Here is a 25732-nt window from a genome sequence, read left to right as displayed (position 1 = left end):
TTGCAGGAAGTTGTAGTGTGCAGATTGGAGCGTGGTGTGTGAAGACATTGACATTTTTGAGGGGGAAATGACCTTCAAGTTTTCGTCGCTAAGGCATGACCTCCGTGATCGACTCTTCTGGGCTTTCAGTGAAGCGAGCGATGGAAAAGGTACGTATCGACAGTACTCGGTGACCTCTAGTGATCAAGACTCGGGTAAAAATCTGCCGAAGTTCCCCTTTAACATTTTCCCACCCTAGGTGCAAGGCCTTCTTGATTGTAACGGGTGCTAGAAAATTGCAAAGCAAAGAGTATAAAAAAGAAGCCTATTAAATATGTATGATGGTTAAAAATCTAAACAAAACAAACATACAGAGAGAATTGTATAAAAAGTTCCTAAAAATATCAAGTATCATCAACTCATCTCTGATCAATATTCACAGGAAATAATTGATCAAAATGTATCCAAATCGCTTGTTTTACACAAACTCCGTAAAATATGTCACTCAGTTTAAAGAACGAAGTAAAAAGGTTGAACTACTGTGTTAGAGGGACCTCAATAAAAAGGGAGAGGTAAAGTCTGTCTGTCATTCAAGTCCACATGCTGTTTGATATTTAATGTTGGTGAGACTCATCATCATACTGAACATAGGCTGTAGTCAGAGACTGAATAAAGAGTATGCAACCCTACTTTAAATGTTCATTATGTGTCCCATATAAGTTCTGGTGAGAGGGCCTTCTGTTTATTGGGCCCCTAAACTGATATCAGAAGGGAAAGCTCTCTCAGTTTTGGAGGAAGGAAATTAATTATCTTTTTAATCTGGCTTTTACTTACTCATTTTTAGGTTGTTTCAATTTTCTATGTGAGGCACTGAAGAAGGTGCTGTATAAATAAAGTTAAGTTGATTTTCTGTGCTTTTTCTACACTGTGATACACAGTATGCATCTTCCTAAATACCATTATCTTTGTTCTTCTATTTTGCAATCAGAGTTAAAGCTGCTTCCAAAGGCTTAGTGTTAGCTAATGCTTCTGATTTGGGGCCTGTGTTCCTTGTGTTGTACACTGTAATCAACCATCAACATTACAGGAGGGATTCCTACCTCTGCCAGTAGAGGGCACTGTGATTCCTTTTATAACCTCTTTCTGTGCACAGCACTCTCACACCGGCCCCCACTATCAAGTCTATTAACTCTGATGATGGACTGAATATGCAGAGTTGGGGCGTAATGGATTACATGTAACTGAGTTATGTAATCAGCATACAAAAAAAGGTAACCGTAATCCATTACAGGTACTGGGGAAAAAAGACAATCAGATTAGTTACATTTAGTAGAAGTGGGGATTGTTAGCAGCATTGCAATTTTAAAATATGTCCTTCTGTAAAAACACAGAAGGTACAGTTTTAATAAAAATATTGCTTTCCATTGTTCTGTTGTCTTATAGAATACACTTACATCAATACTTCTTATTGATATTTCTTTTCTCGTTTTTATTTGTGTATTTGCTGTCGAGATAATCCAACCTGTGTACTTGCAGATTGTACGGCCCTCTCTACAGCCAGTGTAGATAGTGGGCTCTACAGTGGGCTACCACAGAAACATGGCAAACTGTTTGTATGGTTGAGAGACACAGATGATGACTGAGGAGTAGAGGGAGCGCCCGTAAAAAGCCGCTGAATCAGAGAAAACAAAGTGTATTTTCCGATTGTCTCACAGCAGTCACGTTAACAAAAAACATCCCCACACACACACACCTGACTTTGGTCTGAATAAAGAGTGTTAGCATGATAGTTAGCCAAATAAACTTAGCTGATTCTCAATGCTTACCTGTTCAGGAGATTAGCCAACTCAAATTTGTGATGAAAATAATTTATTGTGGTTAATTTCCATTATTGTGATAATCGTCAATTTTCTCACATCGCTTGACTTGAAAAAGCTGCTCTAGCTCTCCAACATACAGTCCTATATTGACTTCCAACAACGAGGAGCCCACATCTTTCCAATAATGCAAGAAATGTGTTTCTTCTATTGTCCTGATTATCGTGATAATATCATGTATTGCAGTTATTTTGGATAAGATAATCGTGACATTAACTTTTCATATTGTGCCATGCCTAGTTACTACTCAGTTTGGTGACGTTGAGATGTGGTTTACTCTCGTCATTTGTCTTCTACTTTTTCCAAAGTCACAATTGAACTTTCACACTCGACACATTTAGTGTTTCCCCCAGAATTTTATTATTTGAGTCAGGGTGAAAACAGCACGAAGACCATAAAACTCTGCATGGACACCCAACATAATAACAATAATCAAGGTATACATGTGTGGGACATCGGAATCAAAAGAAAACCAGGATGAAGTCTGCAATCAGTGTACAGCGCTGATACTGTCACAGCATGACTCTGTGCTTTGTAGTCCAGTGGGACTGTACGGACACAACCACACGGTCCTCACTGGACGCTCACAGAGTGAACCATGCCAAGGCAGTACAGCCAACAATATTTCTCTTTGCACAATAAATATGTTCACCATATTAGAAGGGGATGACACTGACAGCGAAGGAAATGTGTTGGTAATGTTCTGTTTGAAATAAAAGATGCAAACCCAAATCCAACTGTGAAGCACATCCTTCACTGCTGTCTTCTTACAGTATGTACAGTATGGACGTATGTGTGTGAGAGGTTATGCTGGTATGTGCCAACTGTACACTGTGTGTGTGTGTGTGTGTGTGTGTGTGTGTGTGTGTGTGTGTGTGTGTGTGTGTGTGTGTGTGTGTGGGCGTCTATCGATAGAGGTAATCAGCTTGTATGTTGGCAGCTATCTCTGCTTCCCACTTGTCTCCATTGTTGAGGAGCTTCTCCTTGTTGTAGAGCAGTTCTTCGTGGGTTTCAGTGGAGAACTCAAAGTTAGGACCCTGAGGAGAGAAGGACAGAGAGAGGATGGAGAGAGGGAATGGAAGAGAGAAGACAGGGATCAGAGGTAAGAGCAGGATTAAAAAGGACACCTGCTGGGCAACCATTGGTATTGCATGTTAAGGATGTGTGAAAGTTGGATAAAATGAGACTATTTAAAGAACCATCATGTGACATGAAAAACTTAATTTACTGTATGGGGACCAGCACGGTTTGCGCTGTGGATCACATACGCACCTCTACGATGGCGTCCACAGGACAGGCCTCCTGACAGAAGCCGCAGTAGATGCATTTGGTCATGTCGATGTCGTAGCGAGTCGTCCTCCTGCTGCCGTCGGCGCGAGTCTCTGCTTCGATGGTGATGGCCTGGACACACACATTGTGGGAGATGAAGAGTGACACAGAGAGAGCGCTACCTCTATAGCTCTGTTATCTTGTGTTTAGACTGAATAGAAATAACCAGGTTTAATCACAACTGACTAAATGTATTCACAGTAATGTATTGTTAAAGCATGCATGTATCTAAAGTAGTTTTCTCTTGTTCATATTAAAGGCTGACATGATGCAATCAACACATCTAGTGGTGTGTGTGTGTGTGTGTGTGTGTGTGTGTGTGTGTGTGTGTGTGTGTGTGTGTGTGTGTGTGTGTGTGTGTGTGTGTGTGTGTGTGTGTGTGTGTGTGTGTGTACCTGGGCAGGGCAGATAGCTTCACACAGCTTGCAGGCGATGCAGCGCTCCTCTCCTGAAGGATACCTGGTGTGACACCATTACAAACACTTTGTTAAAGTTTGATCCTGAGTGCTGCTCCTGCACCGAGGGCCCCTTTAATATGTCACCTTGAGTCATGATTAAAAGACCTACTGAGCTACTGCATTACAGTTTAATCTAGCTATAGGTTTTGATGCGCTTTCAGACAGTAAGCTGTCACGGCCGTAGCTACCGCCTGACAGCGTCAACGTTCTGTGTTTTGAATGAGTGACAGCAGAGTGTCGTGAAAAAGGGAAAAGAGAGCTTGGAATCAAGAATGGACGGACTCTAACAGGTTCATGCTTTCCATGGGTAGACCATGGCGATATTTAAATGTGACTAACATTAGGAGACAAAGCACAGAGCAAACATACCCACTGTTCAATTTGCTTAGTACAAAAAAAATCTCCAGCTTTCCACTGTGCTGTCATTTGTAATGCCTGTTGAGTTTGTGGGGAACAGGCGAAGTGTTTCACTGAGCACATTTTATTTAGCACAGGCAATCAGCAAGTCATGGTTTTACTCAATATTCAGGGAACATGGTTTCATATTGTTATACTGTTATCAGTTATTTACATTCTAACTTTTCAGTGGCTGTTTATTTTGAATACATTTGACAGAATCACAATGCATGTCATTGGTTTTAAGGCTGCAACTACAGATTTTTTTCAGCCTCCATCCTTTTCTTTCATGCATTAATTGATTTGTTTTTCGGTCCAGAGAATGTCAGAAAATGGTGGAAAATGTTGATCAGTGTTTCCCAAAGCCCAAGGTGACGTCCTCAATTGTCTTGTTTTGTCCATAACCCAAAGACATTCAATTTACTGACACAGAGGACTAAAGGAAGCAGAAAATATTTACATTGGAGAACATTTTTTCTTTTAAAAATGACTCAAAACAATTAATTGAGTTTCAAAATAGTTGGTAATTGACTAATGGTTGCAGCTCTAATTATTTTCAACCTAACAAAAGTCTGTCATTTGACACACAACACACTGGGCAGCTGTTGCAAGGTCATCCTCACCTGCGCAGGGCGTGTTCTCCTCTGAAGCGAGGCGACAACGGGCCCTTCTCGAACGGGTAGTTGATGGTGGCGGGCTCTCTGAACAGGTAGCTCATTGTCATGCCCAGACCTGACATCACGACACAATCATTGGTGTGTGAATGAGCATTTCTCAGACTGACTCATGCAGATCACACAGACAAAGAATTGTCCAGGGAAAAACAGCAGCCAACATGACCGTGTGACTGCAAAATACATTCTGATCATGTTATAATGGTTCCAAAAGAAACTCAGTAAAGAAAGACAAAGAATCTGACTGTAGAGACAGACTGCTGAGAACTTCCATTTCATACTTTCAGTGTGTCCATGTGTAAAATGTTATTTTTACTGTATGTGTGTAGCTGAGCTGACCTCTGAAGAGCTCTGTCCACAGCAGCGTCTGAGCGGCTCGGTCTGTGATGGACTTCATGTCTGTGGGGATGTCCTGAGCATTCACATACTCTGCACACACAAACACAATCAGGTGAGAGAGCTGCTGATAGTGAGGGGGTGTGTATGTGTGTGTGTGTGTGTGTGTACTGACTGTTCACCATGACACAAAATCACACTGCATTCATTATGACATCTGTGCAGTTAATTATTGTCAGAAGCTCCGTTTTAACCCAGAGTGAAACATGAAAGGCCTCAAACAGCAAAATATCTATTGCTCTTTTTTACTTTGGACTTCGTTGCAAACTCTGTATTTATGTCCATGGCAGGATCCTGTGAGTTTTTCTGTGAAATGAACGTGTTCTGAAGCAGGTTAACTGTGCAACATAGGTTACCATGGTGATCTACATCGGCTAAAAGTGATCCAGCTTCATGATACCAGAAAGCTAAGCCCAAAAAGATCACTAATCTCACTTCCTAGTCCAGACTTTCGGGGGCCTGGACTAGGACAGAGGAGACACATCACTGACAACAATACATCACAATGAGCTGTTTGTTTGTTTGTTTGTGTGCTGTAGTGCTACTTACTGAATCCCTCCCTTTGTGCGGACACACTGAAGGACCTCACTAGATTCTGGCTGGCCCCTAAAGTGCCTGAAAGCAGAAAGGAGCATTATCATTAGGATTGCTACAGTGTAGACATCCATTGCTCAGTGCTGTAATACGTTTCATTACCTATACAAATGAAGGAGACTACACAGGTGACTGATGTTTTTGAATCTAACGTGGTTCATATTATTGACACACACATGTGCTTTGAGATTTTACAACTTTTTCTTGTGTAATTCCCAAAGTGTTTCTATTTTTTTTTTTTTACTCATTGTTTAAATGTTAAAATGTTTAAAGCCTTTTCATGTAGTGTTAATTCTGGCGCCCCTGTGGACAAAAGCAGGAGTGTTTCTACTGCCTCTTTTCATGATTTCAAGGGGACTGTGTATACGATGAATCAATTCTATCTAGTATAATAAAGTCACAATAGCTGGACTGGAGAATTGTCTTAACCTGTTTGTACACATATTACCAGTATTTGTGTAAGTGCAACTGGTCCTCTAGCTGACAAATCTTACCTGGCCTTGACACGGAGTAAAGTAAACGCAACGTTGCAGCCATCACGTCCTTGAAGCTAAAACCAGACACAATAATAACAGTGAGGATCAGGTCAAAAGTAGCCCCTGCATCATCGCAATGTACAACCATACAAAACGTTAGGAATGAGTTTTTCATTTTTTATATCAGTACAGTACACAGCAATGTTGTTCATGCTGCGAAGAGCTGACTTATCTCAATTTCATGGAATTGACTCCTATGACTTTGGTTTAGCAGTAGGGCTGCACGATACGGTAAACAGTAGTGCTGGAAAGATGTGACATTTGTTGGGGTCTGTACCAAACAAACATGTTTTCTTACATGAGGAGAACAAGATTTTTAGGCCAGAACATCTCTGCAGCACTACAGTGCTACATTGAAATGCTGTTTGTCACACATTTGACCTTTATCAAAAAACTGCTGCCTCTGTGATTTGCAAATTGCAAATTCAATATTTTTTAGATTAATTGTGCAGCACAATTTTACACCACAAACAATATAGTGGGAAAGTGCATCCTCTCAATGATCTAACTACTCCTAACCCTTAACTAGCCCTCTCTAACGGGACAAACACTGTGGCACAACAATTTGTGATCATTTGTTTCTTTCTTGTGTAATAGAACATTTGAGAACTATCTCTTGGAATACTGAAATACTTTGAGTATTTCATGTCAGTGTTTATACAACTTTTGACAAGGTAAGCAATGTTAAAGTTGGCGTCTTTTTTATTTTGAAGTTCTGTTTTTATTACGTTTTACGTCATTTTGTATGGCCAAGGAAACCCTACAGTAATCAAAGCCTTCAGAATGACATTAAAAGGTTTTTATATCCTACACCGATCAGCCATAACATTATGAGCACTGACAGCTGACAGCTCTTGTGGGGTGTTCCTGTCTGCAGAGGTCAGTGTCTATCAAAAGTGCTCCAAGGAAGGAGGTGGGGAGTGAAGGCTGGCCCGTGTGGTCCGATCCAACAGACGAGCTACTGTAGCTCAAACTGCTGAAACAGTTAATGCTGGTTCTGATAGAAAGAGGTCAGAACACACAGTGCAGAGCAGTCTGTTGGTATGGGACCACCAGGGTGCCCAGGTGGTCACAATGTTATGGCTGATCGGTGTGTGTATTTTGACAGTGAAATAAACCTATAAAAACAGAATGAATACAGTACAGTGATATACAGTGAAACCGCCAGAGTCCTAACACATACTGAGATATATATATTTGGTCATGCTGCCCAGCACTGGCTTTGAGCTCTTGGCTGTCCCTTTGGTGTGCCTTGGGGGCAAATAGCTCGAGACCCAGTGATGTAAACAGTGCAAGGTTGATTCTGACAAACACTGAACAGTGGCACTGTGACATTACAGGTCCCAATACGATCTCTATTGCTAACCTTCACCTTTAGGTTGTGAGGTTGCCGCCACCGCAATAACAACAAACAACGATAAACACCACCTGTTTATCGTTGTTTGTTGTTATTGCGCCACCTGTTTATCGTTGTTGTAAACGGTAATGTAACGTTACCGTTTCCCAGCTACTAACGTTAACCTCAGCCCACTGACTGTGTGTCTGTGTGTGAACACTGAGGCACACTGATAAACTAACCGTGATGTGACCTCAACCTGAGCGTTATTTGAGTTCCCGGTACACCGCTAGCACTTCAAGCCACTTAGCATGGCGGTGTTAGCGTTAGCTAGCCAGCACTAGCCTGCAAAGTACACACAGAACACTCTTATGCCCACTCGACTGCACCACATTACAGCCGTACTGTGCAATATGAACTGTGGTTCAGTTTAATTTGGGAAAGGTATATGTTTACTGCTGAACTAAGCTAGCACCGAGCAGTAGCCGGTTACATACTGTCAAGGACTTTTGCGCAAAGGTCGCGTGAGGTGAATTAAAGGTAATTCTGTTCATGTCAAGATCAGCGACGGATGATAATAAATAAAAAATGTAATCCGAGGTAAAGGAACCTTGTAAGAAATAAGATTTGATTCATTTAAATAGTTTTAGACTCACCGCAGTTGTCGCTATTTGGCCTTCTGAACCAGAACAGCGGACGATTTGCAGAACGGACCCTGCGTCTACAGGAAGTTAGACAACGTGATGACGTCGTGGACGTCTGACTGACGTAACTACATATTTGACGCGACCAAGAAGCTGTACAACACACAGCCCACTTCTCCCAAAAGGATTCTATCAATTATTATAATGAGTTTCTCAATAATCTGGATTAATGTCTCAATATTTTGACTTAGTACCTCAAAATAATGACTTTGAGAAACTTTAATATTATTTTGAGACACTAAGTCATTATGTTGAGATGTTAAGTAAATAGGCTTATTTGAGATGAACTGCGCCTCGCCTGGAATGTGGACGAGATCAGGCCGCAGCAGCAGGAGGAGGGGACAAAAAGCTGCAAGTCATTCTGACAGTTTCCAGCAGCCTTCAGAGAGGAAGTCACAGAATTGTTTGCACCCTGTTAGATCATCTTTAGGCTGCCTGTAGTTTGCAGACCATGTTCAAATATAGAAATAAACTGTATTATTATTACCAACCACACAAGATCTGATTAGTTTCACTCTCTAGAAATATACTAGTCCATATATTGTCCACACATTTTAAGATCTAGATACGCATTTACAAAATCTCAATACATCTGCAAACCTGATTACGGACATATGGAATCTGAACACACTTTTGCAGATTCCTGTACACAAATCTAAGTACATATTTACAGATGATTTTACACATATTCAAATCTGATTATGCACATACGGATTGAAACATAGTTTCACAACTCTCCACACACATATGTAAAGAGTTTTGTTACAATAAGTGGTAAAGAGTTTTGCGTAGGTGAGCTAAGCGTTCTATGAGTGGAGGGAACTAGAAATATCACCTGTTGTCAAGTCGTATTCATGCTTCGTCCTTTTAGTTTCAGTAGTGAACGTTTCTGTTGCATTAGAACCTTATGGGATGGTAATGATTGTTCCAGATATTAGGAAGGACCTCAGGTGTTACTGACTGAAAGTGCCGTGACCATGGGCAATGCTGACAAAAGGACTGTTGACTGACACAACATAAATAGCTAAGTAATAAGTTTGACGTTTTCTGTTTGTGGAGGGAATAAAAAACATAATAAAGCGCCATGTCTTGCTCAGTGTCATGGTCAAGCTAGCAAGTAAAACAAAAACAATTAAATAATACAAATGTTCTGAAATCAGTTATTTGTCACAGTTTCTCTGGGGTAATGTTTAGTGGGCCCCTGTTGACCTGCTGGTTCCTCCCACACACAAACTGTGGCAAGAGGTCTGCAGATTTATTTTGGATAATATCTGTAACTTTGAGCTTCTACTGGAAAATGTTTTTTTTTTTTTCTTAAGAACCAATGCTATATGAAAAAAAGTACTTTCTAATCAATCTCATTATTTTTATGTTTAACGGTAATCTTTTGTCTATTTTTTAATTGATCCTTTATTTAATTGTTTGTATATGTGTCTGTTTAAACTGAATTGGTATTCATTAGTTGTGTCATTGCATTGTTAATTGAATTGTATTAATAAAATAGTACAAAAAACATCTACTACACACACACCAGCACTAATACAACTATTGCAACCACACTGTAAATCCTAACAGCATATCTTAATAAATGAAGTAAACTTAATCCTCCGAACAATGGTTGGAGGTTCTAAGCAATATTACAGTAATAATATAATAGGCCTAATAATATCACAGTTCATACAAGAAGGATATATCTTTCTGTCTGTTTGCTGTATCAGGGTCTGTGTGTTACATCAGTGATTCCCAACCTGACTGGGCTGTGGGGGTACGTCTTACAAACATGTTATTTCAGTGACAATTTATCTCTATAGGTCATAAATGTCAAAGGTTAGATATGGCAGCATGTGGAAAAGTAGAATTTGATACTGCTCTGGTTATTATTTTATTACCCAATGAACCGCATCTTTAGAAGCTGCAGCATGCTCGAAAACACAGCGTCAAATTCGTTGGTGGCGAAAATGTGTTCTATGGGTCTCGGAATAGGCAGGGCAAATTGTTTAACCCCAGCTACTAGACTTAGCCCCCATAACACGTTAACCGATATGTATGAAAATCGGTACACATGTGTATCATGACCAGACAAATAATACAGCCTCTCAACCCATACCTCAAACCCAACAGGAAGTTGGCTATTTTGAATTTGGTGGTCTATTTTGGCGATTTGAATGCGTAATTGATTGGATCCACTTCAAATTTGGTCAGTCTACTCTAAAGACTTATTTGTGACTGTGCATCCAACAGTGCGTCCATGGCTTGGCGTCGAATTTTGACATTTCGCCATGAAATAGGAGGTTGTCATAACTTCAGTGTACTTTGTCCAATCTCCATCAGACTACACACCAATATTCAGTCATAGTCATAGCGCCACCTACTGGAAACAGGAAGTAAGCCTTGTATGGTAATCGTGATGTCATCTACATAAAATTTCCACAGTGTGGTCTACATATGATGCTGCCGCATGACGCAGCCGCAGCACACCCCGACACACGTGGACTACGAGGGCCCAATCATCGCTACGTGCAGCTTTAATATATGGTTGTAATACTGGCATAACTTTGTTAAAATACAACATCACAATTGATTTAAAAGTTTAAAAGTGAAATGACCCCATGTTCCTGCTACAGACACACTGTTTGACATATCATTTGCATTTGATTCCGAATAGCAGCTTATTTTCCTCACTGTTGATGTGTCATCACCTGCAGGATAATGATAGTAGTAGAAGCTGAATTACAGACACACAACGTGCGTCAGAGCCATTCTAGTTCAGTTAAATGGACCATGTCAATTTTAATTGAAAATGGTTCTGATGACACTTCTATCTGAGCTCTCCACCACAAACGCCTAGTAACCATTGTTGGAGGCTGCGGACTGACAGCTCACCGTAAAAGTAAGTGTAGCCTTTCCTTTTCTAATATCACATACTATCAGACTGAGATTGAGATTTAACCCGCTTATTAAAGTTGTCTTCTATCAGTTTAGCCTTTTTAGAATTTGTTAGCTATTAGTTTTAGTTTGTATGACATTATAAGAATGGAGGACATTAAATCACACACAACTAGAAAATGTGAAGAATGACACAAAAGAGTCTGTAGAGTTCCATTGTGGTCCTTGATGTAAAGATGCAGGAATCTAGTTGTCCCTAACCTAAATTATCATTGATAAAATTACTGCATCCAAAAAATGTATTATAAAATATTACAAACACATTACAACCAGGATGGTTAGTTTACACTTTCCATAAGCCATCTATTTAAAATGTAATAGTTACTTATTCTTTTAATGTGCAAAAGGTAACCATTTCCTGGCATCACCAAACCTAAAGGAACAGTTATAAACCTCAGTCAGCAATACCAGCTCTAGTCTGGTGGACACAAGTTCCTCTAACTGTCTGAGGTGTAACTGCAGTGTAAAAAAGGATTTTTGTGGGTGGTAAATATAAACCATGCAAATTGTATAAAATTGACCACATTATTCTAGTTATCAAAGAAACTATAAAACAATGGGTAAATTATACCTTCACTACCCATTTTTTAACAGTAACAAGTGTTACATGGAAAAATAGGGTAACATTTACCCAAATGCAACCGGTTCTACTCTGCGATGTGCGCATGCATCAGACCTGGATGAGCGGGATTAGAATTTGTGAAGGATGCGTGCTGCTTCCCGCTGCCGTCTGAACTCAAGGTAAACTCACTTTAATCTTTTATGTGTTGCTGTGTACAATATCGCGAATGCATAGGACAGTTTAAGAATTGTCGAGTTGTTTCACAAGAGTTGTAGTCGGAGTGTTTCTGTGTTACGTGCCATGCATGCTTGAACCGAAAGTTTGAATCGGCGACAGCGCCGGTCGTTCACTGTCTAACGTCGGGATAAAACGCTGGAAATAACAGTCGGTAAGTAGGGTTTGCGGTGAAATTTGTTCGCGTTGTGTATTTTACAATATTAGCAATCATACCGTTGTGTGTGTTTGCTGTGCAGAGCCTCCACAGTGTGTTGATGGAGAGCAGTGTAGGCCTACTTTCCGCGCATCTTGTTAACATTCATTTCTCTTTAGTCATCCGCTAAATATATTTTCTAAATATATCTTTTCACTCTCAAGTGGTTGTCGATGTTCTAAAAGACAGCATTAAAGAGTCATTTACAGTGAAGTTCTCCTCTTCCTCTCCTCTCTGATCCCCTTCTCTCCTCTCCTCTCCTCTCTGATCCCCTTCTCTCCTCTCCTCTCCTCGCCTCTCCTCTCCTCTTCCTCTTCTCCTTTCCACATTGCATCATGGAAAATCTAGATGTACCAATTGTGGAATGTTGATCCTTATAATGTCACCTACTTTTACTGAATTGCTGATTAATACAAAATAAACTGCATGAGTTGAAATAAATTCCTTTGACAAGATGATAAGACTCAAATGTATTGGAACATCACCTCATATCATATATTTCAATTAAAATGTATATGTTTTTTGTTTTTTTCTTTTTAACATGGAGGACTGCACAAACCAAACCATTAAGGTCATTGTGATCCATGATGTCATGGCTGAGGAAGATCCAGCAGAAGTGGCCATTGTCATCGAGGACACCAAGTGCTGATTGGGTGTGGAAATCGAACCAAGGCATGTGTGCTGCTCATGGGATTGATCTATGCCCTCAACCTTGAGTATCCCAAGACACTGAAAAATACCTTGGAAGTATTCCAGAAACTTTTTCTGAAAAGGCCACAGCCTGAAAAGCAACTCATGGAATGAACTGTTTATGTAAAGTCTCTCCCTTCCTCCCCCCCCCTCCCCCCCCCCCTCTTTTCCTCCTTTCCCCCTCTCCCCCCCCCCCCCCCCCCCCCCCCCCCCCCCCTCCCCTCCTCTCCTCTCCTCCCTGACCACAGCCTCAAAAGCAAGCTCATGGAATGAACTGTTTATATGAAAGTTCTGGCATATCTGACATTTCCCCTCTTGTTCTAATGAGGTTTTTCGTTCATATAATTTCAGAAACTTGCTTCATATACATAGCATTCTGCAGAGCATAGCACTTAGTTTTTGTAGATGGACACAGTTGGATGGGGTTGTGTAATTTTTAATTTATTTTATTTTATTTGAGCAATCCTAAATACTTCAAGCAAGTAAACATGTTTTGTCTATTTGTTCAGGAACAACATGGATTATATATTATTACATGTTATTATAAAACAGGTGTTTGAAATGTTTTGTGATCCTGCTGTGCAGAACGTTGCATATTATTTTAAAACTTTTGAACACTTTTGAAGGTGCTTCATCTCTCCCATGCTCTACTCTTGTTCCCTGTAGCAATAATTTATCCTCAGGTGGAAATATTTTGTGATACAGTTGTTCCTTTGCACATTTGAAACTGTTGTTCTCATGGTCCACGTGTTTTTTATGTGGTTGAATAAAAAACATAATCACTACAACATCATCACTGTCTGACAGTAAGTTTTTGGGTAAATCTTACCTTCCTTGAATAAGTAACAGTTAATTACTCATATTAATAAATTTTGAATAGTAATTATTAAGTAAATACCTATTAAGAATCAAGGGTTAATATTACCCAATTTTAATGAGTAATTAGTTGTATTATATTTGTATAAGTATTTTATAGCTTTTTTTGATTTAAGGTAATCTTTACCCAAAATATGGAGTCAAATCTACCCAAACAAAGTGAGTGCAAATTGTTACCTCAGTTTTATTGGGAAATTCTATAGATTGTTCATTACAGTGTAGGACTGCTACTATCAACACTGTAAAAAAAAAAAAAAAAAAAAAAGCCCAATCGTGTATTGAGCAAAAAAAAATCAGCCAATGGGGTAAGGCAATTTTGCTTGGCTAGAATTCTTAAAACTAGCATAAAAATAAAAATCTCAAAAATGGAAAACTCAACAGCTGCTTCATTTACTTTCTCTTAAACTGAGTTTAAGTTGTGCAAGTGGTCTTCCTCTCAATATATAGAAGATAGAAGACAATAATCTTCTATCTGGGATTGGAACCATAGTGAAGTGGTTATATCTAGCTCAGTATTAGCTGTAATATCCCATTAAGACACAGTTAGATAGATTTTCTTAAAACCAGATTCATGCAAAACATGCTGGACAAGATTATTTCTTTTTAGACAAAAAATAAGACTATTTTGCCAGAAACAAGGCTTTTTTACTTTCTTGAGTTTCCTTTTTTACAGTGAATTATTTCCGTTATTTATTAATCTGTCCATCATTGTCTCAGTTAGTTGTTTGGTCCATAAAATGCTGAAAAATCAGTGTTTCCCAAAGCCAAGGTGACGTCCTCAAATGTCTTGTTTTGTCCACAACCCAAAGATATTCAGTTTACTGACATAGAGGACTAAAGAAACCAGAAAATGTTTACATTGGAGGAGCTGATATCAGAGAATTTAGATTTTCTTTCCTTAAAAAATGACTCAACACGATTAATCAGTTATAAAAATAGTTGCTTAGTGATTTCATAGTTTACAGAAAATCCTTAAATCGACTAATGGTTGCAGCTCTAGTGGTTACTTTATGATAAACGCTGCTAAGCTTTGTGCTCTTTGTCTTCCAGTGAGTGAGGGGTTGAATGGCACTGTGTTCACAGAACGTTCGTGGCCAGAGGCACAGAAGTGGCTGCTGGTGGCCGTACTGGGACTGGAGATGGTCATGGGAGTTGTGGGAAACTGTCTTGTTCTGCTGGTCAAAGTCATGGTAAGGTGGTAACTAAGGTTGTTCCTCATACTGGTAGGACATTTTATCCATGTTAGTTGTGTAAGATCATAAAAGGCAATGGTTGAGATGAATTCATGCAATTTCAACATGCAGTATGTTCTTTTCTTCTGTCTTGTATTTACAGTGCAGGGGTCAATTCTGCTGTCGTTATTGGTTTCCTTTCATCAGTCTCACCTTGTCAGATTTCGGTACAGCTTACACTGACACCAATGCTAGTGCATTACAGGATTATATTGTACATTATTTTCTTGGAGTATCTTACTATCTCTCGGCTCACCTGATCATTTGATTCTAGTCTTATAACACATTCTTCACAGCGTTTGATATCTAATCTCTGAGAGCAGGAAGTCATCATTTCTGATAATGATACTGTGCTGTCCAGGGTGCTCCCTCCTCATCATCTCCGGCTCCCTTTTGGCCATGTTGACGGGAGGTCAGAGGTCACCATGGTGTGAGGTCGTCAGCCTGCTTAAGTTTGCCTTCATCACCTCCTCTATAGGGAGCATAGGTACTGTACAGCTCTTTTGTTAAGATCTATTGTTAGAAATGGAATATAACATTCATCGGTATGTTTTCATTCGTGTATAATTACCTGATTGTAGGAATCGTTGTTTTTCGTTACCGTAAATTGAGCCGTTTTTAACTACAGAGGGAGCGGGTCCTCTTCTACTGAGTCCACCATGTTTCTACAGCAGCCCAGAATACCACACACTGGCTCTAGATAAGGCTTTTTGCATTTTTGGAGGTTTCGTGGCTGCCATAGTTTCTCCGACACCTTGAGGATTGAGCTGTATTCTAATGGTTGCCTTTTTAACCCTTTAAGATTACCAATCAGCCATAACTCTGTGAGCACTGACAGTGAATAACACTGATTATCTGGTTATCATGGCTCCTGTCAGAGTGGGGATACATCAGGCAGCAAGTGAACATTTTGTCCTCAGAGCTGATGTGTTAGAAGCAGAAAAAATGGGCAGTGTGAGGATCTGAGAGACTTTGACAAGGGCCACATTGTGATGGCTAGACGACTGGGTCAGAGCATCTCCAAACCTGCAGCTCTTGTGGGGTGTTCCTGTCTGCAGAGGTCAGTACCTATCAAAAGTGGTCCAAGGAAGGAAAAGAACCGGAGACAGGGTCATGGGGGGCCAAGGCTCATTGATGCAGGTGGGGAGCGAAGGCCCTGTGTGGTCCGATCCAACAGACGAGCTACTGTAGCTCAAACTGCTGAAACAGTTAATGCTGGTCCTGGCCCAGGTGAGGCACCCTGGTATTTGGCACTTGATTCGACCAGTTCTCTTTGCACCCAGAAGATCTGATATGTGAAGGTAACATTAAGGGCGTTTTCACACATACCACATTTGGTCTGGACCTTCGGACTTTTCAGTTTGGTCCGAACCAAAATTGTAGGTGAGAAAGGTGCCACGGACCACGGTCCCGATCAAAAGACCAAATTTTATCCGAACTAAAGAGGTGGTCTCGGTCCGGATCAAACTGAACCATGGTTCGGTTCGTTTACAGTATGAAAACACTTTTTGGATGGTTCGGACTTTCGGACCAATTACAGGAAGTTAGGCATACGTACCATAGAAGAAGAAGAAAAAAAACGGAGGAAAACCCCTGCCAGAACGCGAATTTACGAATCCTACTATGGCCACGCCAAGTCCCGCCCTATGCCTACCTCTGATTGGCTGAGCTCAATGAGGAAGTACGCTACATTCTCGCGTGTGCTGGTACGCCGAAACACTACCAAGGAATATATGTTTCTTATTCTTTTTACTTCTGACAATCATGCTTTTAGCACTAAATGTAATATCATAATCTATGCCATATTGCGTTAACAGACTATCAGTAGCCTAATAACCACTCTCAGAATGACCATAATATTGATGACAGAATTCCTACAGTATACATGTCCTATACATAGCCTGTATTGTAGCTATTGGGATAAGTTATGTTGAATACATGCATACATTAAACAAAAATGTCGTCTTTGACACATACGCCTGCCATTAGTGTTGATTGACTACTTTTGTAACTTTAGAAGATTATTATTATCTAGCTATTAATATCTCTAATTAGAGTAAAATACTAGTCTCCTGTCAGTAATGCTGCTAGCAGCTAATAAGCTATGGTGGTAAAGGCTACGGTTGCTGCAAACGATGTTAATATACGTCTTTTATGGTTGTTTCATTTTTATTAGCAATATTAGCGTCTCCTTTCTTGAATTTGTTTCTTTTAGTTTCTTCTCCCCGCGTAGCGTTGTAGTCTAGAGACACACATTTCAAACTGCGCTGTGAACGTCGGCAGTGCTGGAGGTGTGTTGAAGCGCGTAAAGGGCGACGTGTAAGTTTAAGCCAATCAGAGGTAGGCATAGGGCGGGACTTGGCGTGGCCATAGTAGGATTTGTAAATTCGCCGCCAGAATAAGCAAAAATGAGTCGTGGAAGTACGTGGGGAGAGGAGGAGATTATATGTTTATGTTGGTAGTAATACCATAATAACGCAATCGGGATTTGCTCATTCATTTTCATTCATACGGAAAAGACTACCCGCCAAAATGACAACACGCCAACGTCAGACGCAAGCCCGTCTACTCACCAATCAAAGGGAGACGCAACACACGTACGTGGTGACAACACGCCGTAGGTATGTCATGGAAAGTTCTTTAGTGCGCTAGCAAAATGACTATGTGAAACCGAAAATAACGGGATCAAATGTACACAATGTAATGAAATACCAACGCTGGTCCGGACCTTGGTCCAGACTTTTAGGTGTGAAAACGCCCTAAGAAAACACAGCGAACTTGTTGACCCAAGCTAAGACTGAAAGCAGCATCAATCCATCTTGATACTCTTGTTAACAATAGCCTCTGATGCACCTACCTGCTTTACTCAAATACAGCTAGATTCTTGCAGCAGTACTACAGTAGTAGCCATAGCAATGGTGTATTAGTGCCATTATAGTAACAGTCCCATAATTCCTTTGATGTAGTCATTTTGCAGATTTCTTTTTTCCTTTACAGCTATACTGTGTGTGCAGCGGCTGATTGGTATGGTCTCCACAAAAAGTGCTCCCTTTGTTTTCATGATGACAGCATGCTTGGCTTCTTGGGTGACAGGGGTGGTGTTTGGGAGTGTCCCTGTTGTCTACGCCTGGATCAAGTATGTACAATAGTTTACTTGATGGTTTCCATCAATGATGGTTAGTGTTCCATGTTGTTTCTACTCTGTTCGTCTTCATTATCCTTCAGGTACGACCCTGCAGAGATGCTGTGTGCTGTCTTTTGGGAGAGCAGCTACTCAGACATGTTGGTCTACATCCTATGTGCTTTCTCCATCTGTATCTTCCTCCCTTTCCTCCTCATCGTCTTCTGCACTCTACTGAGTGCCAGCAGCTGCCGCTCCAGCTGCAACAGGTAAACCATCCGAGAATGACACTGTTAATGCCAAGGGACCTAAAATGTTATTGTTAAGAGAGGGACCCAGGTCAGATTTAGTCCAGTGATCCTTTATTTGCTATTGATTTGGCATTGAACTGTGTTGCGCTCAACTTGGTATCACGCCAAAGTGTGTAATTTACGTTGAGTCACGTTTTCAACATGTTATCATTTTGCGGTCAAGTTACAATAATAAATATGCAACATCCGCCTAGACTTTCAAAATAAAGCTTGCTGAGTAAGGTCAAACCTGAAAACTATTGTTAGTTGCAACTCTAGACTTGACACCTTTGACAAGTAAGATAGGAGTTGAGATGTCCTTGGAGTTTAAGGAATGGCCTCTGATACTATGACTAAACCACCTAACACAATACCTCCCTCCATCATACAGAAATACCTGTAGTATGTATTGAAAAAGCTACAGTGTAAGGCTATGCTATACTAAGCAGGCTTGCCCAAGTTAAAGTAATAGTTCAGGTTTTTTACGTGGGGTTGTATAAAGTTACTCACAGTCAGTGTATTACCTACGGTAGATGGAGGTTAGCACACCCCCAGTTTGGAGAAGCAGACGGGAGAACCAGCACAGAAGCCATAAGCAATATACTGCTGTGGAGGGGGGCAGGGGAAACTCGGTTTAAGTGTACGTATATTGCGAATATTTTCTCTGCTTTACCTTTCCAATGGTAAACTGAAACGTTGATCTATGCTCTCTTCAAAGCCACCAGACTCCATCTTTTCACCTCGCTGAACACAATAGCTGCTGGTCCACCGCTGCCTCGATTGGTTAGGTTGTTGTACAAGTTGGTTCGGATCCAAACTGACGTTAGCTGCTTCCACTTACACTGATATGGTTATAGCTTCTGTGCTGGTACTCCTGTCTCCTTCTCCAAACTGGGGGTGTTCTGACCACCGTCTACTGTGGGTAATACACTGACTGACTGATAAGTACCTCATACAACCCCACTTCCATCAATGTGAACTAAGCCTTTAAGAAAGGAATTCTCTTTGCGTTAATGAAGCCAGTGTTCTTCCCTCTCTCTCTCCATCTTGTTTCCTGTCTGTCTCAGTGATGATGATGCAGATCTGTCTGCAATCACTCCTCTGCTGGTGGCCTCCTACACGCTCTGCTACACTCCCTTTGTTGTGTCTGAGGTGACACTCACTACTTACACACACGAAACAACACATGAGCCATTGTATCTGCATGCACACAGAGTGAACACAAACTTGTCCACTTACAGACTGTCTATTTCTTCCTCTACATTGACCAATCAGCTGATCCTGCTGGGCAGGCTGGACCTGTCACCGGCGCCTGATTGGTTAAGGACCCTGTCATCGGTGATGTCATACCTGGACTGCAGTCTGAACCCTCTTATCTACTGTTCCCATCAGGACTTCCGGGAGGCGGGCCTGGCCCTGCTGTGGACCAATAGGAAAGCACCGTCAGAGCCCGTCCTCACTGCTATCACCAAACATGACCTGTGAACATGTGAAGGGCTCCACATTTATTCTACTGAAATTTCATGAGAAGCCAACAATGACACATCTCAAAAGCATCCACATTTATCTTACATCAGTATGTAACTACTGAAATTAAAGGTCTTTGTCTTCTTAATGTGCATACAGTAATATACTGTATATTCTAACTGCTATGTTTGGTTTCCGTCCAATTTTCCCCTGGAAATGTTTCAATTAAAGTTCTATCAGAACCTTTTCAACATGGATTTAAATCATAAAGACCCAGCTGAGGAGGTTTTTTATACCTGTTTTCACTTTTTGAAACAAGGATGTAGTGTGCAACCAGGGTGTCAACTGCAGGGGAGCCAGGGCGAGCTCAGCTCCTCTTAAATAAGACATGAGCTCCCCTAAACGCATGGTTTATGAAATTTTGGGAGGTCCCTCAAAGACAATATCAGCCCCTCCAGGATTTTGCTTATTTTGGGATTGTTGCAGCCTAAAATGCCTGATTTCACAGCAGCCTTTCCAGAAAATTGCAAAGCATGCAGTAGGATATATTATATATTTTGTATAATTAATTAAAAATCTAAACATGCGAAAAAATTCCCAATTACCAAACCCCCAAAAATGCGAGTCGTAGCAACCCATTCTTAGATGATTGCAAGAGTACAGGTTGCTGACAGTAATATGACAAAATATAATGAACACAGATGTGACAATACGCCAGGGACCACCGGGGCCAAGCATTAATACCACGTAAGGCGGTATGGAAAACGGTAAAAGATCCAACACAACAGGGTTACGATCAATAACCGGATAATGCAATTTTCATTTTATTTAGGAAAACGTGATAGGAGAAAACACACCACCAATGCAAAGATTTCAGTAAAAAAGGGGTGTCCAACATCACAGCCCCATTTACAACACGCATCCAACGGTTGGGGTTTAAACCAAGGGAACCCATCAGACGTCACCCATTGGTTGGAGCTTGAAGCCGCAAATCTCGTTTGCCGTCCAGACAGTGGACGAGCCAGCAAACACCAACCCAGGACAGGAGCCACTAAGTAGAATATACGAGATTGCATTTTATTCTCGTCTAGTAGGTTATTTTAAATGATTTAATACCAAACCTTTACATGTACTGATCATTCCTGAGAGAAGATAGATAGGGTAGTAACAGCAATTCATTAGAAAACAGAATGACAAGATGGTCAGTTTACAGTATCTCAGTGGGAACATAGAAGTGCACAATAGGTAAAACCCCAACATGACTGTTTGACAGATACAAAAGAGCCACAGAGTGGGGAATGATCATTTTGCATTACAAATTTAATTTTGGGGCAGCAGTAGCTTAGTGTGTAGGGACTTGGTTTGGGAACTGGAGGGTTGCTGGTTCAAATCCAACAGACCACAATATGGAGTGTGGACTGGTCTATCTTATCTTTAATTTTCACTTTTGAGGTCTGTATCAAACAGGTTTTCTTACATCTGGAGAACAAGATTTGTGGGCCAGGGAAAATTTGCAACACTACAGTACTTCATTATAATGAATATATATGACTTAACTTTTATCAAAAATGTGCAGCTACTTGCGATTGGCATATTGCACTTGGCCATATTATGATTTTGATAATATTGCGATTAATTGTGCAGCCCTATAGTGCATGAGGTCACCAACTCATTAGCTGATAAGCATGGCCCTCAAACATTTCATTTGTAAGATATCTGAAAGGCACACGTCTACATCATGTCAATTTATCCCATGTGAACTGTCCTAAAACCTAATTTGTGAAATTGTGCATCACAAGCTCCATCTCTGTGCTCCATCATGTCGGGTCCATCAAGTTTAGCTTTATCCTCAGATATGGCGATCAACACAACTTCACATTCACAGAAACATCACAAGATTTAGTACATGACACGAGCAGCATTTAAATGTAAATGTCACTTTTTATGGTCAGGCACTCATCTATACAGTTTCAGACACAAATTCAACCACAAACTCAGAACAGATGCAGCAGATGAGACATTGGTCTAGTAACATTACCATCATCAAGCAACCACAAGCCTACAGATTGTACAAAATTACATAATCACTGATTATAAAACATTTTTTATTTCAGTTATTAGGATGGGTTGATTTGGCTAATTGTTGAGTACACTCAGACACTTACTAACTAACCGAGTCCAAGTTCTTCTGGATCTAAATCTAGTCAATAGGTGGGGGTGGGACTTGGAATAGCTTGCTACACAATGTCACATACTCTCCTATGAGATGACAATACCAGCCATGGCCCCAAGACAATCTGAGTTTAAGACCCCTGTTCTGAATCTATCAGTTTATTTTAAAAAGAAGTGTAAAAACCTTTTATTACAGATAACTCCCATTAAGGTTTGTACTGCAGCAGATACTCAGTGGTCTGTGTTGTAATCATGATTTGGGGCTGCAGGGCCTCTGGAATATTTCAGTGATTTTAACCTGTAGTGTTTTTTGTTTTCATATGTCCATGTCCAACATTGGAATGAATCTTTGTTTCTTCTTACAGCCATTAAGAATGGAATGAATCTTTGTTTCTTCTTACAGCCATTAAGCCTATTAGGTCATGTCAAGGACCTACACAATAGATGCACATTCGACCATGGGGCTCCAACTTCAGAGGATTTTGTCTTAAGGCGTCCCTTCTGACTCATTTGTCTTATTTTTATGTGTTAAGATACTTAAGTCTTCATGGTGAATCAAGAATCAAACTGGATCATTATAAATTACAATCAATCAAGCCTATTTCTTTCATTGTTGCAACTTTCAAAAAAATTGATTAAAAAAATATATAGAAATATATTTATATATTTCTATTTAATTCTATTTCTCCTTTTGATGGGGACCCCCTTCAACCCACTCAAGGACTCATGTTGGTCAGTGGACCCCAGTATGAAAACCCTAATATAGGGCAATAGGTTTTCAGTTAATGGAGTTTATGTAAAACAAGCACATTTTGAACAGATTCTTTCTTGTGAATATCGCATTAAGGATGAGTTATCCTGATGATTTTAAACAATCTCTCATAATTAATAGGCTTTTTTTGTGGACAAATTCAATTGGCTACTGTTCTATTAGCTCTTTGGGCTTAAATCTTAAATAATAAATAATTTATTTCAATTTTCCATACAGAATTGAATGAAATGCAGAGCTACAGCCCCAGTGTGTGTTCTCAGTCTTCTTTCACCCCTTAAAATCAAGAAGGCCTTGTGACCCCCTATGAAGCTTTGGTGACCCCTAGTGGGGGTTGGGACCCACTGCCCTAATATTTGGACAAGGGTGTTAATGTGTATACATGGAGAATGTTTAGCTGGTGCTGCTTTAATATACTCCACAGAGGAATCACAGTTTAATTAAAGTGTCTCATGACTTTCCCTCACTTGCTGTTCTGTCAGTCCCGCTGTGCTGCTGTCTTCCCCTGTGTCCCCTGTGTCTTCTGGGTCAGCGAGGTCAGGAAGCAGAAGCTGAAGTGGAACTGTAACACGTCGCACACTTTGGACCAGAAGTGTCCGGTGAGCCGCTGGAAGAGCCGGTACCGAGCGAGCCAGTGGTCCAGCAGCTTCAGCAGCACGAACCCTGCACACGACAGCACCGCCAGCAGCAGGTATGCCCGCGTGCGGCCATCCCCGTGCTCCCGCTGCACGCGCACTCCCTTGTACACCGCGAGGGCAACGTGACAGCCCAGCGCCCCCTCAAAGCCCCGCTCGTGCGCCAGCGCCAAGCCGTAGCTGAGGAGAGACAGCAGCTCGAGCGCCATCGCGTCAGACGCGCGCCACTTCGCCGGCCCGCGCTCTATGAAGCTGATCCACGCCGGAACCCACGCGAAGATCGGTAACGTGAACCACTGGTCGAGCACGGCGGGAGCGCGACGCAGCACCGCCAAGCGCGTCCACTGCACAGGCGCATAGAGGACAGCCATGAAGACGAACACCTCTCTCATGTACCGGCTCTCCCGCGTTTCACCGACGCCTCCGCGCCACAGCAGCCAGTACAGCCCCATGAAGATGTACGCCATGTTCACCAGGCAGTTACAGGGCATCGCCAGGAACCCGGGCAGATAGTCGACCCTTTGCTCCGCATAGTGGTCGTAAGACAAGTCCACCTCAACTCCGTCGAACAGACTGGTGTTCGCCAGCGCGACACAGAGCACGAAGGGCACTGAAACGTGAAGCAGAGCCGACTTCATCACTGCCTGTTCTGAAACACGTCCTACAGTAGAGCTCTACCCGCTGCTGTGTTCTCTCGAAGTTTCCTCAGAGACTGGGATCAGAAGTCGGAGCGACTGTTGTTATTCCGGGTTTCAAAATCACATGTTAGAAAATGCCGGGTTTTGATTGGCTGCCTTGCCGCTCACCCCGACCCTTCTAGGTATAGTCCAAAATACGGATTTCTTGAACAAACACGCGTAAAACACCACCCTGGACTACTTGTTAGAGAAGAGTTTCTTGGAAAGCTTTCTTAACAGATAGCAGCAGTCAGAACCGCTCCGACTGCCCTCAAGCTGAGACTCCTGAATTCATCCTCAGCACTTCATCATGAAAATGTTTTAATAATCACCATAGACTGTATATGATTTTTGTATCATGCTTTTAATGAGCAGCATGAAGGGAACTACAACTTGGATTTCATTCTGCAACCCTGGGTTATAAAATGAGCATTAAATTAACCTGGTATCTGTGAGCCCACAAGAGTCCTTGATCCAGTCCCCTCTGGTTTGCTCATATATGCTAATATGATGTAACCTCTCCTCCTGAGCCAGCTGACACCTGTTTTGGTTTTAGCAGCAACTTGAAAAGACCATGGTATTGCCTCTGCTTCCAATGACGCCATATGTGGTCCTTAATCGGTACCCAGTCCCTGGCTTCAGACTGTGGATGACAGCTGTAAGATTGCTTGTAAGAAAATATCGAAAAATATCAAATTGCAGTATTTTGTTTTGTGATGTATCGATTCTCAAAAACACTGTAGTGATTTTTGTGTTAAACCCCGAACACCTAGATAGCAGTGTTGTAAACTGAAGGTTGAATTTCTCTGTGAGTAGTTTGGAGTCCGGGACGGAGAGGAACTTATTTGCCAAATCAACCAACCTTATCACAGATTTTCTTTACGGGAAAAATGGGTGTGTGGACAGGAGAATCATCACAGGGAACACTGACTCCAGCCTGTAACAATCAAAAACAGATTTAATACCTTCGAGTGCTTCTTGTTTGAGTGGATATTGTTTAATGCAGAGGCAGAAATCAGATTTCAGGTGAACCACCAGAGGTGTGGCACCCTTTATCCATGTCTACAGGTAAATGTTTAACCATGGTGTGTGAAAAAATGCACAACAGGAATGAACTCAACACTTCTTTTAACAAGAGCGGTCGATGTAAAAACTGTCTTCTATACAATGGACTGTATTTGTATAGCGCCTTTCTAGTCTTACAACCACTCAAAGCACTTACATAAACCTCTTTGCTGTACAGCGTCTTGGGTTGTCCAGTTTGGCTGTGTCAAAAATACGGGTCACAGGAACCCTGTGGTCCACCATGACCGCCTCTGCCACGTCCTCTGGTCTGGCCGCCCTCTTGTTCCATGGAATACAGCTCTTTCTTACTTGAGCAGCAATTTCTGGTTTCATCTGACCCAGGAAATGTTCTTTCAGCTGAATAGCATAGGGCTCCAGTGGGCGTGCCATATTACACCTCATGTCAGACCACTGGGAGGATCAAAAGCAATAGTCTTCTAGAATAGCTGGAGTATTTTGTGAAAGTCATTCTGCTCATTTGTCTTCTGAGTTCAGGCACTGTGGGTCTGTTTCCCTGACAA

At 41.3% G+C, this 25732-nt stretch overlaps 3 protein-coding genes and 1 long non-coding RNA gene across 6 annotated transcripts in view; 1 reads left to right on the top strand and 3 right to left on the bottom strand.

The window, feature by feature from the left end:
- LOC127355388 (uncharacterized) overlaps positions 1–19882 on the bottom strand; it is a 104197-nt gene extending 84315 nt beyond the window's left edge. Inside the window, exons 1-2 of the long non-coding RNA XR_007881746.1 lie at positions 19777–19882; positions 16084–18444 (exon numbers count right to left, since the gene is read on the bottom strand). This is a non-coding gene — a long non-coding RNA (uncharacterized LOC127355388). The remainder of the gene's footprint in view (positions 1–16083; positions 18445–19776) is intronic.
- ndufs8a (NADH:ubiquinone oxidoreductase core subunit S8a) lies at positions 2193–8351 on the bottom strand. Its single transcript, XM_051386182.1, has 9 exons — positions 8232–8351; positions 6198–6253; positions 5659–5724; positions 5053–5142; positions 4663–4771; positions 3581–3644; positions 3129–3257; positions 2758–2893; positions 2193–2724 (listed from the first exon to the last, which is right to left on the bottom strand). Exons 2-8 carry the CDS (start codon positions 6238–6240, stop codon positions 2762–2764), a joined length of 633 nt encoding a protein of 210 aa, XP_051242142.1. The 5' UTR covers positions 6241–6253; positions 8232–8351; the 3' UTR covers positions 2193–2724; positions 2758–2761.
- si:dkey-9i23.8 (beta-1 adrenergic receptor) lies at positions 11066–19912 on the top strand. 3 transcript variants are annotated; one of them, XM_051386150.1, is made up of 8 exons: positions 11069–11169; positions 14834–14973; positions 15119–15182; positions 15377–15502; positions 18013–18151; positions 18241–18405; positions 19494–19578; positions 19702–19912. In XM_051386150.1, coding segments are annotated over exons 1-8 (930 nt in total). In that variant the 5' UTR covers positions 11069–11168; the 3' UTR covers position 19912. The 3 variants fall into 3 exon arrangements, with proteins under 3 accessions (XP_051242107.1, XP_051242109.1, XP_051242110.1); XM_051386147.1 differs by having other exon boundaries at positions 11066–11169; positions 19494–19912; XM_051386149.1 differs by having other exon boundaries at positions 11067–11169; positions 14867–14973; positions 19494–19912.
- Positions 19913–21814: 1902 nt separating this feature from the next.
- On the bottom strand, positions 21815–24221 carry tmem187 (transmembrane protein 187). Its single transcript, XM_051386168.1, has one exon. The coding sequence runs from the start codon at positions 24105–24107 to the stop codon at positions 23313–23315; it is 795 nt and encodes a 264-aa protein (XP_051242128.1). The 5' UTR covers positions 24108–24221; the 3' UTR covers positions 21815–23312.
- Positions 24222–25732: the final 1511 nt, after the last annotated feature.

This window comes from Dicentrarchus labrax, unplaced genomic scaffold (assembly GCF_905237075.1).
Source record: "Dicentrarchus labrax unplaced genomic scaffold, dlabrax2021, whole genome shotgun sequence".
Taxonomy (NCBI): domain Eukaryota; kingdom Metazoa; phylum Chordata; class Actinopteri; family Moronidae; genus Dicentrarchus; species Dicentrarchus labrax.
Note: the sequence above shows the minus strand (reverse complement) of the source record. Positions and strands in the feature narration are given on the sequence as shown.

Excerpts from the sequence above, each read along its gene's own strand:
- ndufs8a (XM_051386182.1), bottom strand. The coding sequence starts at position 6,240 with ATGGCTGCAACGTTGCGTTTACTTTACTCCGTGTCAAGGCCAG. Across the intron at positions 5,725-6,197 it reads TTACTCCGTGTCAAGGCCAG|GCACTTTAGGGGCCAGCCAG; the intron begins GTAAGATTTGTC and ends TTCTGCTTTCAG. Across the intron at positions 2,894-3,128 it reads CTGTGGACGCCATCGTAGAG|GGTCCTAACTTTGAGTTCTC; the intron begins GTGCGTATGTGA and ends TTCTCTCCTCAG.
- si:dkey-9i23.8 (XM_051386147.1), top strand. Across the intron at positions 14,974-15,118 it reads TTCTGCTGGTCAAAGTCATG|TGCAGGGGTCAATTCTGCTG; the intron begins GTAAGGTGGTAA and ends TTGTATTTACAG. Across the intron at positions 15,183-15,376 it reads TCTCACCTTGTCAGATTTCG|GGTGCTCCCTCCTCATCATC; the intron begins GTACAGCTTACA and ends TGTGCTGTCCAG.
- tmem187 (XM_051386168.1), bottom strand. The coding sequence starts at position 24,107 with ATGAAGTCGGCTCTGCTTCACGTTTCAGTGCCCTTCGTGCTCTGTGTC.